The 13,427-nt window shown below is 41.3% G+C and overlaps 1 protein-coding gene across 23 annotated transcripts in view; it reads right to left on the bottom strand.

Annotated features, from left to right (window-relative positions):
• ENOX1 (ecto-NOX disulfide-thiol exchanger 1) overlaps positions 1-13,427 on the bottom strand; it is a 570,778-nt gene that overhangs the window by 20,730 nt on the left and 536,621 nt on the right. For all 23 annotated transcript variants that reach the window (XM_063650813.1, XM_063650807.1, XM_063650809.1 and 20 more), the window contains one exon: positions 2,161-2,263. In XM_063650813.1, coding sequence (XP_063506883.1) covers positions 2,161-2,263 — 103 coding nt within the window. The remainder of the gene's footprint in view (positions 1-2,160; positions 2,264-13,427) is intronic.

Genomic DNA, 13,427 nt, shown 5'->3' on the forward strand with positions numbered 1-13,427 from the left:
ATTGATTCAAAATAAGTGTCACCCCCTGTTTCTCTTTTGCTCTACTCCTAACTTCAAATGCTAATATTAGTAAACTAGTTCAAAAGGCCAACAGTGAAGGGAAAAGTCTTGGAAAATTTAGAGTTGGTTGTGTATGCTTTTTATTGGAGATCCTGACTAATATTTTTCTTTTTAACAAACTTGAATTAACTAATTTTATATAGTTTTTTGTGATACCAAAGACATCAGGCACAGCATGTTATAAATGTAATCTTCCTACCTACTCCCATTAATGTACTGCATATAAAGCACATCGTTTAAAAATATTTGAAGTAGCCAACTGAAAAAAGTACATGTATGTGTGTACATATATAAATAAAACCTAATAACTACTTAGAAAACATTGTAAATGAACTGTGTTCTTCAATTAAAACAGAAAAGCAGCAGCAATCTCTAGTGAAAGGAAGGAAATAAAAAAATAGAGACTGGTTCCCATTTTTTTAACCTTCAAGTGGACAGAATTATTCCTACTTAAAGAGGGAAAAGTTTACTGCAGATCATTAATTGCTTTGTTCATACCCTAAAAGCATTATAGGGAAAAATCACACCTTGGTCACACTGAGTGACAAAGAAACAGTTGTCAGACTTGGACATGTTTTCCAATGGAAGAAAAATCCAGTTACCAACTACATATGGGTTCGTTTTGGGTTCCTGGAACTGATAGCACATCAGCATGTCTTCTGAGACTTGTGCACGGCATGTTATTACAGCTGTATATCATCAGAGCAAAAAAAAAATAATTGGTTTTCCTCGGAGTATCTCTAAGTTGATGTCATATTCAATAACCCTGTAGTTGAAAAATCTATATATGATGGATGGACTCTGGACTATCTTTTGAATTTAATTCCTCACATGCCAGCTTCTCTAGGCCCTGTTGTACCTGTCATTTTTAGGTGAGCACATGCAGTATTTACAAAATGCAACCAGGGACCAGGCGTGGTGGCTCATGCCTGTAATCCCAGCACTTTGAGAGGCCAAGGCAGGTGGATCACCTGAAGTCAGGAGTTTGAGACCAGCCTGGCCAACATGGCAAAACCCCGTCTCTACTAAAAATACAAAATTAGCTGGGCATGGTGGTGCACACCTGTAATCCCAGCCACTAGAGAGGCTGAGGCAGGAGAATCACTTGAACCCGGCAGGAGGAGGTTGCAGTGAGTGGAGATCGCGCCATTGTACTCCAGCCTGGGCAGCAGAGTGAGACCCTGTCTCAAAAAAAAAAAAAAAAAAAAAAAAAATGCAACCAGGCACTATTTCTGTCAGATAACGAACTGCTGAAGAACAGTTTGTCTTGCATGTACATTGGCCTCATTCTTCAGTCTTAACCATGCCACCATGGAGCCAGTCTCACCTGGCAACCCCACACTGGGGTCAGTGCCAAGGTGCAGCTTGAATCAGTTCTGTGCATCACAGCATGAGGGTGGTGGCTTCCCTTCCTCTGAATTTGAGCGCTTCAAAGACAGCCTTAAACATATAGGCGTCTAAGATGGGCTTCCATGCACACTGCTGGCACATCCTCATCAAGAATTCTTCCTTGTGAAAATAAGTAAGACATCTGGATCCACTGAGGATGCTTCTTTTGTTCATCCTGGACAAAAGGATCCATACTTGGACAGGGAAGCCTGGAGCCAACTGTCCTGGATTAGCCTAGCATCAGTACCCTGCATGGCCCTATTTGTCAGCATTGCAGGTCTAGCCTTGGGGGTGACTTTAGGATGTGGCCTCTGCTAAGGGGCTTAGAGTTTAATCTCAGGGTTCAAAGCTGCTCTTGAGCCTGTGGATATGGCTTGGTTTGGAACTAGATGCAACCTGGCCTCCAGTTGGAAGTGGCATGCCCAAGCTTTGAAATTCAGATTTGTGACATGTGAGATGCAAATTAGCATATTCTTGAACTCAGTTTCACGTCTGACAATCAGTTAACATACACAGTTACAGAAAGGCAAAACCCCCATTAGTTTGTATGCCACTAATTTGAAATGTATGTAATATAATCTTGATGAAATTAATCTCACCTTTTACCAGAAGGCAATGCTGTTTAAATTAATAAGTTAATAACTAAAATATTAAGTTAATTACCTAATAATTATTTAAGAGAACAGAATGAAGACAACAGAATTTCCTTACCTATTAGCAGAGCTTCTTTCTCTGATTTTAAGCCTTGGCTTCTTTTCTCAATATTGTTCTCTCGGTCTTGGTTGACTAATGCAACTGTCAACACATTGATTTCCTATAAAGTTAAATGCCAAAAACCATATATGGGTTTATGTAGATTCTGTGCATGTCAATAAAAAACACCAGATCTCTTAAACTCTATAAATGAGGTCATCACTTCTATTTATAACTAAAGATCAAATCTTTTATACAATTGATCTATTTGCCCAACAGGAGAAAAGTAGTTATGTAAAGTTAGGCTCCTAGGTACTGCGCCCCACATACCAAGTAATTCTCTGCACAAGTGGCAAATTTGGCACAAGTTATCTTAGATTTTTGTCCATGTTTTCATTAAACTCTGTTCATTAAAACTGTATTCGATTATAGCTACTTTAACATGTTTTATTTCAAATATGAATAATCTTTGGGAAAGCATACAGGAAACTGATTTATAATACCATGCTAAAAATTTGTGTGAGTGTGTGGAGAAACAGGGCCTATTGGGGAGCTAAGATAGAATTGTTAGAAGTGTTTTTACATTGAGTAGGTATGGATCCTCATGAATAAATGCAAGACGCAGATAAAGCAAAGCTTGGTAAATTCTTTTTTTTTGAAAACTAAAAATGAAGAGTTGTACAACAAGCCAGTAACATGTGAAACATTGAGGCTGGACTATTTTTAGTTCTTTCTGTGGTCTTTTACATTTAAAAACAGAGATAAAGATTTAACTCATACCATCCTAGACTTTTGATATTAGGACTCAAAGTGGAGAGTGATTTAATGGAAAGTCAAATTAATGATCTGCATATATGACCTGCATATATGGGATAGTAGAATCATTAGGGAAGTTGAGTCTTAACTGGAGGAAAGTTGCTCACTGAAAGATGGCTCCAAAGAAGGACTAGTATATTGAGCAGTGGTGGGGAACCTGCAGGAATGATAGCGAACAGGTAGGGAGAGCCGAATGGATGAGGAAGAATTCAGAAGGTTTGAACAAATGGGTTGACAGGTGTCCCCAGAACTGGAAGTGGTTATAGGAGAGATATTTAGATAGATAGTACAAAGTAGCAAAACTGGTCAGATCCAAGAATACAGGAAGTATTGGGAGCATGCCGAGCCTGCAAAAAGTGAAAACCATACCTGAAGGCATTCAAAGAAAAATAAACCCAGCACGTGCCATCAAAACAGATCTCTGAGCTTAATTTAACTTATGAGCTACTGCTTTGTAATCCAGGGGTAATTAGAAATTGCCAAGAAAGAAGGCTCTACTGAGAAATTGCAGTTGGTAATATCTGATAAGCATTTTAGAGGCTCCACTTAAGGTCCCACTTATTTGCTGAAGACCAAGTGATGAAGACTGAATGAGAAATGAAAATGGATAAGGTAAAGAATGGAGAAAATCACAGTGATGTGATGATATATCACAGGGAAGAACTTGGTTGGCCAGAGGGTATAACAGGCCTCAGGCTGATGGTAGGAAAATCCCAATAAGGACAGGAGTCAGAAAGAGTTTGGGGAGTGGTCTAAGCTAAGTCTGGAGCCAGCTGTACATCAAAGGTTACTAGAGATGAAAGATGCTCTTACAAATCAAAAACAGGATCTTGGGAGCCAGCCTCAATGGAAACACAATGAAGAATTTTAAAATAGAACAAATCCAAAGGCTTATTATGTAGATGGGATTAGAACATTTATAAAGAGGAATTGCAGGAAAGGAAATAGAAATTCCTCCTATGATAAAATAACATTTGGTACTTTCCGATTAGGCTGATTAGGCACTTTCTCCATTGGAGCAGAACAGGTCTGTGTGTACACATCATCTTTCTAGGGTAGCGGGGTCAGTGGGCCTGCTGAATTCTGTTAGTTATATGCCCTAAGGACAAATAGGTCCCACAGGGACATGGCACTGGACTTCCAGGCCTGGGAGGTTAAGATTGCTGAGCAGATACAGGCTGAGGCTTTGTAAAGTCTCCCAAGAGAGGTGTAGGAAGAAAGTGGATGGAAGAACATTAACTAGGATAATGATTGCATCATTAAAAAAATACAAAAAATGAACCCTGGAGCTGAGTGGAAATAATATCTCCAAGAAAGGGTCATCTGTTCACAGCCTGGATGATAATTGGGGCCAAATGAAATTATTCAGAATGAGTTTAGCAGATAACAGGCCCACATTAATTGCCAAGACTGAGTGGTGTCCTGGGGCCATCACACAGTTGAAGATCCAGGTTCATTGAGGGAAATGGACTGTAGAGGGCAGGCAGATGTCAGGAGCCAGCAGAGAAAGGCAAGGGTGGAATAGACAGACCATCTGAGAGTGCTGTTTTCTCCCCAGGTCCATCCAAAAGTGGAGTCACATAGAAAGGGGACTCTGAGCAAGGCTCAAAGAAATGCTGCTGCATCAACAATGTCTACAAGGAGTCAGATAAGACCCAGTGACTCTTGCTTTGATGATGTTTTAGGGTTGGAAAAATTAGTATGGAAAGATAAGAGTCTTAGGGTCACCATTCTGTGGAAGTATTTCTTGAGATTGGATACTGGATTGTGTGCTCTGCTGACAACAAATGGTGTGTTCTCGTGCAGTCATGGCCAGTGACTGGAGTGGACACATCTCTCTGCATGGCTCCCACAACAGTCCAGCAGGCCTTGGCTTGACGGAGACCCAAGGCTTGGCAGACCTCCCAGCTTTTGGGGACATCTGTGAGTTTTGTCCAGGTTGGAGATGGAGCTGTTTTTCTGACTCCTCTAGGAGGCAGAAGAACTATGCTGGAAGTGGTACAGTATCATTGAAGCTGATCAGGCAGGCTCCAAGGAATGTTTTCTTGCATCTTATAATAAACTGGCCTCAAGAATCTCCAAAAGGGAAAACACATTTCCATTAGAGTCAAGGGTGTGTCCAAGCATATTAAATAGTCTATAGCATAGCATTGAGTGAAGTGGACCAACTCATGACCACTCGAAAGAGTCACTACTGACTAAGCTCCGGATCCTAAGCCTGCCTTGGGCATAGTATAAGCTCAGGCTCTTGCTGACAAAGTCACAGAGCTAATTAGATGGGTGAATGCTTATGTCATCTATTTTGCCAAAGAGAACAGTTAAAGTTAATATAGTTGTATTTCAAGGGATAGAAGACAGGATAGTGATTTTAGACAGCCACATTATATGCTGTGGTTTTACCTTTTCCAATTATTAGAAAAGGAGAGTTTTGTTTTAATGACTCACTAATCATGAGTTCCTTAGAAAAATAAGGTTAATTGAATTTGTCTGTATTTATATTGGTATTGTTCAGTTGAACAAGATAATGATAATTATTGATAATCTCCAAGTATGGGGTAGTCTACAAAGTAGATATAAGCAACAACTGTACCCTCTCCCTTTGTTTTTATTTAATGTCTAGAAATCTAAGTTATCACATTTGTCAAAAGAGCACCATCATCATGATTGGTTAAGGTGAAGGGAATACAAAGAGAGCATGTGGAATTAATTAATTCCCAAACCAATTCCCTGTTGCATTTAAGCTAAGCCTGTTTTTACTTTCAGCCACCGAATAAATATTTATGCTACATATATACATCACATGTCTACTATATGCCAAGGAGTTCTAAGTTTTTAAGGATATGGCATTCAAAGTGATCAGAAGTGCAAGCTTACCCAGGGACCAGCAAGCAATTCTTATAAAAGGTCTAAAAGAAAGAAATATGAGAAGATGAAGCTGGAGAAGTAGGTAGATCATGGTAAGAAGTGTAGATTTTATCTGGGAGGCTTAACAGGTGAAGAGTTTTCAGCTCTGCATTTTAGGACATTGGTTTAGAGGCAAATGAAACTGGAGTCAGCCTACTGCAAAAGTGTATCCACTTTTGCCTTTTGATGATGACAGTCAAAACCCAAAATCAATGGTATGCAGAGTGCAAACAGCATTTAAGAGGTGGAACTAAAAAAAAAAATCTGGTGACCTGGTGGCTGATGAAAATATTGAGAACAAGTAGGTGGCTCAGTGAATAGGAAAATGGAGAAGCAGCTAGTCTGGGAGAAGATTGTGTGTTCAGTTTTGGAAATGTTCAACTTAAGGTTTCTATAGCATCTTGTCAAAATATTTTGGAGGAAGTAGGATGTGCACGTTTCTGAACTTAGAAGCAAGGCTCAGACAGCTCTTTTTATGGGGCCTTTCTCTGGTTTTGTTTGCAGCAGGAAATCTTGATGTTTTCTTGTGGGACAAAGAGCAGGCTTGCTTACACTTGATATAAAAAATGTAGATTCCCAAGCTCAGTGTTTCTATCTTGTAACACAAACCACTGCATGTGCTGGCATCCTTTTGGACCCCTCTACGGAGATGCTCAGGTTATAAGATCCATGAGAGTAAGTCTGGTGAAGCCAAAATTCTTCTGGGAACAATCTCTCAGTTGGATTTCATATTCTCTACACAGGACGTTCCAACTTATCTTTTTAGTAATTGGGGAACACATATTATAGGGACATTGAATCATAAATTACACATGGTTTTGCTCCTTTCTTAAAAAGTTCATGGTCCTTATTACTCTCTCCACCCCAAATCTCTAGAAAATGGAAAGAACCTTATCAGAATGGGAAAGTTTTATCATTAGAAACATAAAGTTATGAAGACCCTTTATCCTTTTATCACCTTAAAATCCTTTAGCCTGATAGATGCAACATGCCCAGAAGAATGATGAGTCTACCAGATATTCCAGAAAAGAGGTTCCAGATGCCTAGCAATTACAAAGTAGAAATGAGTGAGTGGGATGGGGTGGGAGGTGAGGAAGGTTACTAAGTATGAATTGTTATTGGTATACAAAATACACGGCGGGACGGGAACATTAGGATGGAGATCAAGAGTTTCCTCCCAGTGAGATCTATTGGATTATGAAGTAGTCTCCCAAAGGAAGTGGCAAGAACACAGTAAAAGCACACCAGACTAGAAAATGCACTGCAGGTAACAATTCTGCACTTGACATGAGATTGGAGATTACCTAATAAATCTTTTCTCAGTCTACCTTTTAACTCTAATTTCTGTGATACTTAGAAGGAATCATTAAAGGGCTGGAGAAGAGGTTTTCAATAACTGGAAACTAGATATCACAGACTTTTTAAAAGACTTCTTAAAGAGTTAGCTACTTGAAGGCAGAAATTTCCCTTCTAAGAGTCCTCATCACTTACTTTGAGAAACGATCAAAGTAATGTATCATTTAGAGGAGCTCTTTTTCAATAGTTTATTGAGCTAGAATCGTGCTTTGTTATTTTGTTTTTGTTTCTCTCCACCTACCCAAGCCCCTAAGGACCAAGAAAATGGCTTCCCCGGCTTATAAAATCCTTCTGCTACTGCTTTCACTTAATTATTCCTGTGGTTTCCTTACCTTTAGGGCTGTTTTCTTTCTGTTGCAAAGCTTCTTGAATACATGTTGTCCACCTGTGTCTACTGCCTCATCATGTGAAATCTCAGCTTTTTCATCAGTCACTCCAACAAATCTACTCTGAGATATTTCCAGTGACCCTCTTCTTGCCAAATGATTATTTTCCCAGTCCTCTTACCATATGATATTTGACACCCTTGACATTGGCCCCTCTTAAACCATCTGCCTCACATCTGCTACACAGGAGGTCCTGGTCTTTTTTCCTCTTAATTTCTTGTTTAGTCTTCACTGGCTTTTTTGTTCCCTCTGCTGGCCCAGTGAATGTAAAGAAGAGGCTACTCTCTTCCTCCTCTTTTCTAGCTTTCGCCCTTGCCAAAGTGTGCTCCCCAATTTTTCTTCTCTGTTCCCTTTCTTTCATTCTCGTGGGTTCAGCTATGATCAATCTTAATTCTTTAAGCTTCTGTTCTTTACCACCAACTGACCACTGGGCTTGTCTGCCTGAATTTACCAATGCCCAGTTCAAATTCAGAATGAGAGGTGGCCATGAGGCAGTGGAAGAGACACTAAATACTTGGGTTTCAGCCTTGACTCTTCCTCCAACAGCCGGGTGACCTTGGCAAATTACTCAACATCTTTAAGATCCAGATCATTTGTCTAAAAATGAGGGGCTGGGTAGGGCCAATCGTCTTTGAATAGTACTTGATGGAACCTTATTAGCTTTATAGAGGTGACATGGATGGTCCAAGGGGACACATCTCTGGAATTCTACTCTTTTACTCCTTTCTTTTGTTTAATGATACAGGGCTCCTATGTAAAGCTTCATTTAAAGAAGTGTCCTTAGGCCGGGTGCAGCGGCTCACGCCTGTAATCCCAGCACATTGGGAGACCGAGGCAGGTGGATCATTTGAGGTCAGGAGTTCGAGACCAGCCTGGCCAACAAGGCGAAACCCTGTCTCTACCGAACATACAAAAATTAGCCGAGTGTGGTAGCGCATGTCTGTAGTCCCAGCTACTTGGGAGGCTGAGACAGGAGAATTGCTTGAACCCAGAAGGTGGAGGTTGCAGTGAGCTGAGTTTGCACCACCGCACTCCAGCCTGGGCAACAGAGCGAGACTCTGTCTCAAAAAAAAAAAAAAAAAAAAAAAAAAAAAAAAAAAAAAAAAGTCTGAGTCCAGGTCCTTCTGATGTAATTTTCTAAAATTCTATAATTTCATGTCTAAAACCCAGTTCATCTCACTCATCAAATCACATCCTTTTCTAACTTTTCTGTTTTTATTAATGTCAGCATCATTCTTCCACTTGCTGGTGTTCAAACCCTCATTTTGTCTTTGATTCATTCTCTACTATCCCCTAAGTGCTTTTAAGATGTCTCTAAATCCAAATTCTCTCAAGTGTCTGTGAGATTTCTCTCATGCCACATTCTCATTTCCACTACTGGCGCTCTACTCTCGGTTCTGCCTGTTTCATACTTTGTTTTAGGGATGTGGTCTCACCATGTTGAGCAGGCTGGTCTTGAACTCCTGGCCTGAAGCGATCCTCTTGCCTCAGCTTCCCAAAGCACTGGGATTACAGGCACGGCCACTGCATCTGGCGGATTTCACACTTTGACCACTTTAACCGCTGCAGGAACCTCCTACTTTGTCTCTGCCTCTAGGCTCTTCCTCTTCCAGTCTATCTTACATAATACCACCAGGTCAATTTTCTAATATGTGACTTTTATCTCATCTATCTCTGGTTTAAAACTTCAGATGCTTTCTGACAACCTACAGGAAAAAGTCAGATGCTACTGCTTGGCATTTTGGGCTGACTCCTAACAAACTAGCATATCTTCTTTCTATGCTATGTCCAGAAATGCTCGTAGAAAGCTCTCTCCTCCTTTCCTTGCCACTTCCTACCTACATTTTACACACAGCACAAGTCCTGTATCTCCCAGAGGCATCTGTTTCAGGCCACTTGCAAGGATTCCTTATCTGCACACATTTCCTACACCACTTATATGGCAGTTCATCACTTATACATCACATTTCACCTGTTTGTTTCCTCTGCAAAACCACTGCCTTCTTCAGACAGTAATCACATCTAAGCAAGTGAGGCAGAATGGCCAAACGGAAGCTGTGTTCTAAATCTGTCACATTATTTACATACTAGATAACTTTAGGCAGGGCATTTCTCTAAGCCTTAACTTTCTTTAATGAAAAACATGGATAATACCCTATGCCTCTTCCCCATGGTTGCTGTGAGGACCAAATATAAGTGAGACAGCGCTTTCAAAAACTATAAATTTCTAGGAATATATTGTGGCATCATTATTACAACCATTACTCACTTTCATGATTCACAGGATTGATTGGGTATGGAACAAGTGTTAATATATACCTGGGGTACTGAATCCATGCAATAATTCTGTATAAGACTTTGACTACAATTATATAAAAATATTTATGCAAAAATGATAACTGTGGTTGTGTTCAAATAGTGGATATTTTCTATTTTCTCTATTTTTCTGTCAGTGTTGTTGTTATTATCCTTATAATTAAAGAAAGAAAAACCAATGATATACAGTTGTTGTTCTGAAGAGCTTTATGTAAGGATAGCCAATCGCTGAATACTTAATTAAGTAACGTACTGAGTGACACCACCCACCCCCTAAATAGAGAAACCACCGCCATGTGACTTCCCGTATGACCCTCCAAGGGCTGGTGGCCTCCATAGCTGCTAGTGCAAGGTGAGTGGGACAGTCGACAAGAACTATGTGGTAAAGATTCTCCATGTCACCCCGGACTCTGCCAACAGCATACCACAAGGCTCGTTTTCCTTCCCTGCCCGCTTTTTCCATGGCCTTCTTGTGCTGTTGGCTCAGTTCTGCTAATTGCTCATAGGCCCTACTCTTAAACATCACACTTCATGAAATCTGGGGCCCTATAGATAATTCTCAAGATGTCTATCAGTTACATTCTTATCCTTTACTCACATTTTGCAAAGTATCAAAAGCAGTCCATCAAATGATGTGCTAGTTGCCAATAACCTTCAAATTATTCCTTATATGATTAGAACTGTGGTTGGGGGAGGATGGACAATGGAGATATCCCCTCACACTTTCCTTTATGAGCCAGAGACTAGCACATAGCAGGTGCCCAGTGGCTGATAAATGAAAGAATGAGGCACAAACAATGGCCTGGAATATTGAAAACATGATGATTTGGACATAGAAGACACTGGTTCTATTTGCCACTGGCCTGCTGTGTTCCTTTGTTTCATTTTTGCTCTTTATACAAAGACAGGATTGAAGTGGATGATCTCCACAGTGTCTTCCTGCTCTCTGATTCCATGCCTGCTCTGTGCCCTTTTCCCTGACTTGGACCTTCCCTTCAGATTCAGGTAGCCAGCTTGGTACAGACCATATAAATTTATCCTTTATTTCTGATGCCAATCAGAATTAGAGAGGAGAGAGGAAGCAGAGTGAGAAAAACAATAAAAAACCAAATGGATGAGGAAAGGATTGATGAGCATGAGTGACTAAGCTTTAGAATTTTTTATGGTTTCTTATGGGAACATAAGAATGCATCCATCCCCAAAGAGTGAGCAGGATCTCAGGAATTTCCTGTGGGGCAGCAATCCCAAGGCCTTGCTGATCTAATCAGTTGTGAAATCTTGGCACTGCCCATCCCGAGGGTCATGGGCTCTCACCACCTCTGCCCTTTCCCAGCAGCCTTTGATGGTCAAGTTCTGTATAAGGGGAGCCTCAGAGGCCCAACAGTTTTCAGCATCAGAGAGACAATCTGAAAGCAGATGTGTGGGGCTCCAAGATGCAGTGATTCATCATGATGTGACCATATTTTACATTTTGAGATGTTCCACCTCATTGGGGTTGAATTGCCAGATCGGGAGCACATACATTATGTCTTTAGACAACTCGAAGAACCGTGTTTTCTAAGATTTCCAATTGCAAAGATTAAAATAAGCGAGAAATAGTTACAGGTCACACGAAGGACCCTTTAAAGAAAGATGAAAACTCAGTGTAGTTTAGTGCCAGAGATATCCAGATACAGCATTTATCCTGGTGGCCTTCTTTCTAGGTCATCTTTGGTTATATTTATTTAACAAACATCTGTACAGTACTTACTATATGCAAGAAGTGTTATAAGCACTTGACAAATATAAACTCAACTGTCATAAGTGCTCTTCAAAGTCACGCTATTACATTCTCAATTTACAGGTTAAGAAAATGAGGAATAATGAGGCTAATGACTTGCCCAAGGTCACACAACTAGTAAGCAGCAGACTCAGGATCTGAACCAATGCTGTCTCGCTCCAGAGTCCTAACCACTACGCTAGGTTGCTGGTTGCGTGGATATTGAGTGCTGTGGTGCTCTGTGATCAAATCCCTCCTGAGGGCTGCCTATAGTCCTAGCTCACTCAGGAGCCAGCAAGGCTCCAGGCAGGCCTGGTGAGCTGTGGTTCTTGCACAAACATGAAAGGAAAGGGGAGCAGGGAGGAAGCCACCCAGGGGCTGGCTGAGGAGCAGCATTAGCAGGGACTGAGGGGGCTGGCTGGCTGCTGCTGTTTGCTGGTGATGGACTTTAGTGTGACTTTTAACCACAGTCTGTGAAACGGGGAGAGATTTCAAAGGCAGAGTGCTGGGGCCAATGAAGAAGAGGTGGGACACATGCTCTCTTGATTTGAAGGATGTGGGTAGGGGAAGGCCAAGGTCAAAGCAGCACTCCAAAAGACTGTGGTTGGGCCACATGCAGGATTGGCTGGGCAGGTGGAGAGGCTCAGGCAAGAAGGCCCCCGGTGCTTCTCCAGCCACACCCCAAGGATGTGGAATCACAGAGGTGGAACCACAGAGGTGACGGGAAGAGAGAGAAAAGGTGGATACAGAAGCCATTCTGAAGGAATGGAAAGAAGCCATTCTGAAGGAAGAATGGAAAGATTCTATGTGTGAAGCAGAGAGGGGCGAGTTAAAATCATTTAAACAAGTCAAGTCTACACAGCTAGCAGAATATTGATACCAGAATCAGAGATCACGAAGAATTAGAAGTATTGCCTCTAGGCCAGGCGCGGTGGCTTGCACCTGTAATCCCAGCACTTGGAGGCCAAGGCAAGTGGATCACTTGATGTGAGGAGTTCGAGACCAGCCTGACCAATATGGTGAAACCCTGTCTCTACTAACAATATAAAAATTAGCCAGGCATGGCAGCATGCGCCTGTAATCCTAGCTACTTGGGAGGCTGAGGCAGAATTGATTGAACCCGGGAGGTGGAGGTTGCAGTGAGCTGAGATCACGTCACTGCACTCCAGCCTGGGCAACAGAGTGAGACTCTGCCTCAAAAAATAAATAAATACATAAATAAAAAAGTATTGCCTCTAATATCTTAAAATATTGGAGCTGAGGTCTTAGAAAGGCAGCTGGAAATAGGGAAGATGAGGGTGATGGGCTCTCACCACCTGTGCCTTTTCCCAGCTGCCTTCCATGGTCAAGGTCTGCACAATGGAAGCCTCAGGAGATTTTTCATGGTAGTACTTCAGGCTGTGAAGGGCGTGGACTTGAGTAGCTATAGCAGTGTGAGTTACATTTTCTACATACTGAAGAGAAACAGCTATTTTTGAGATGAAGCGTATTTTTTCATTTGGTTATGTCTACAGTGGCATTCAGGCTGGGAATACCCCTTTCCAGCCTCTCTCTTGCATGGTCCCACTGCACCTGTTGTCCCCACAGAAGTAGCAACAGTGCTGCCTTTCACCCTCAAAGACATCTGTTTGAATTTTATGTGATGACTCTACCTATAATCTCTACAGAGCAACAGTGTCCTCAGTACCTGGCACAGTGCTCTGTACACAGATGCAACTGATATTTTTAAAAGAAAAAATATAAATAGT

This window comes from Pongo pygmaeus, chromosome 14, assembly GCF_028885625.2.
Source record: "Pongo pygmaeus isolate AG05252 chromosome 14, NHGRI_mPonPyg2-v2.0_pri, whole genome shotgun sequence".
In the NCBI taxonomy this organism is placed as follows: Eukaryota; Metazoa; Chordata; class Mammalia; order Primates; family Hominidae; genus Pongo; species Pongo pygmaeus.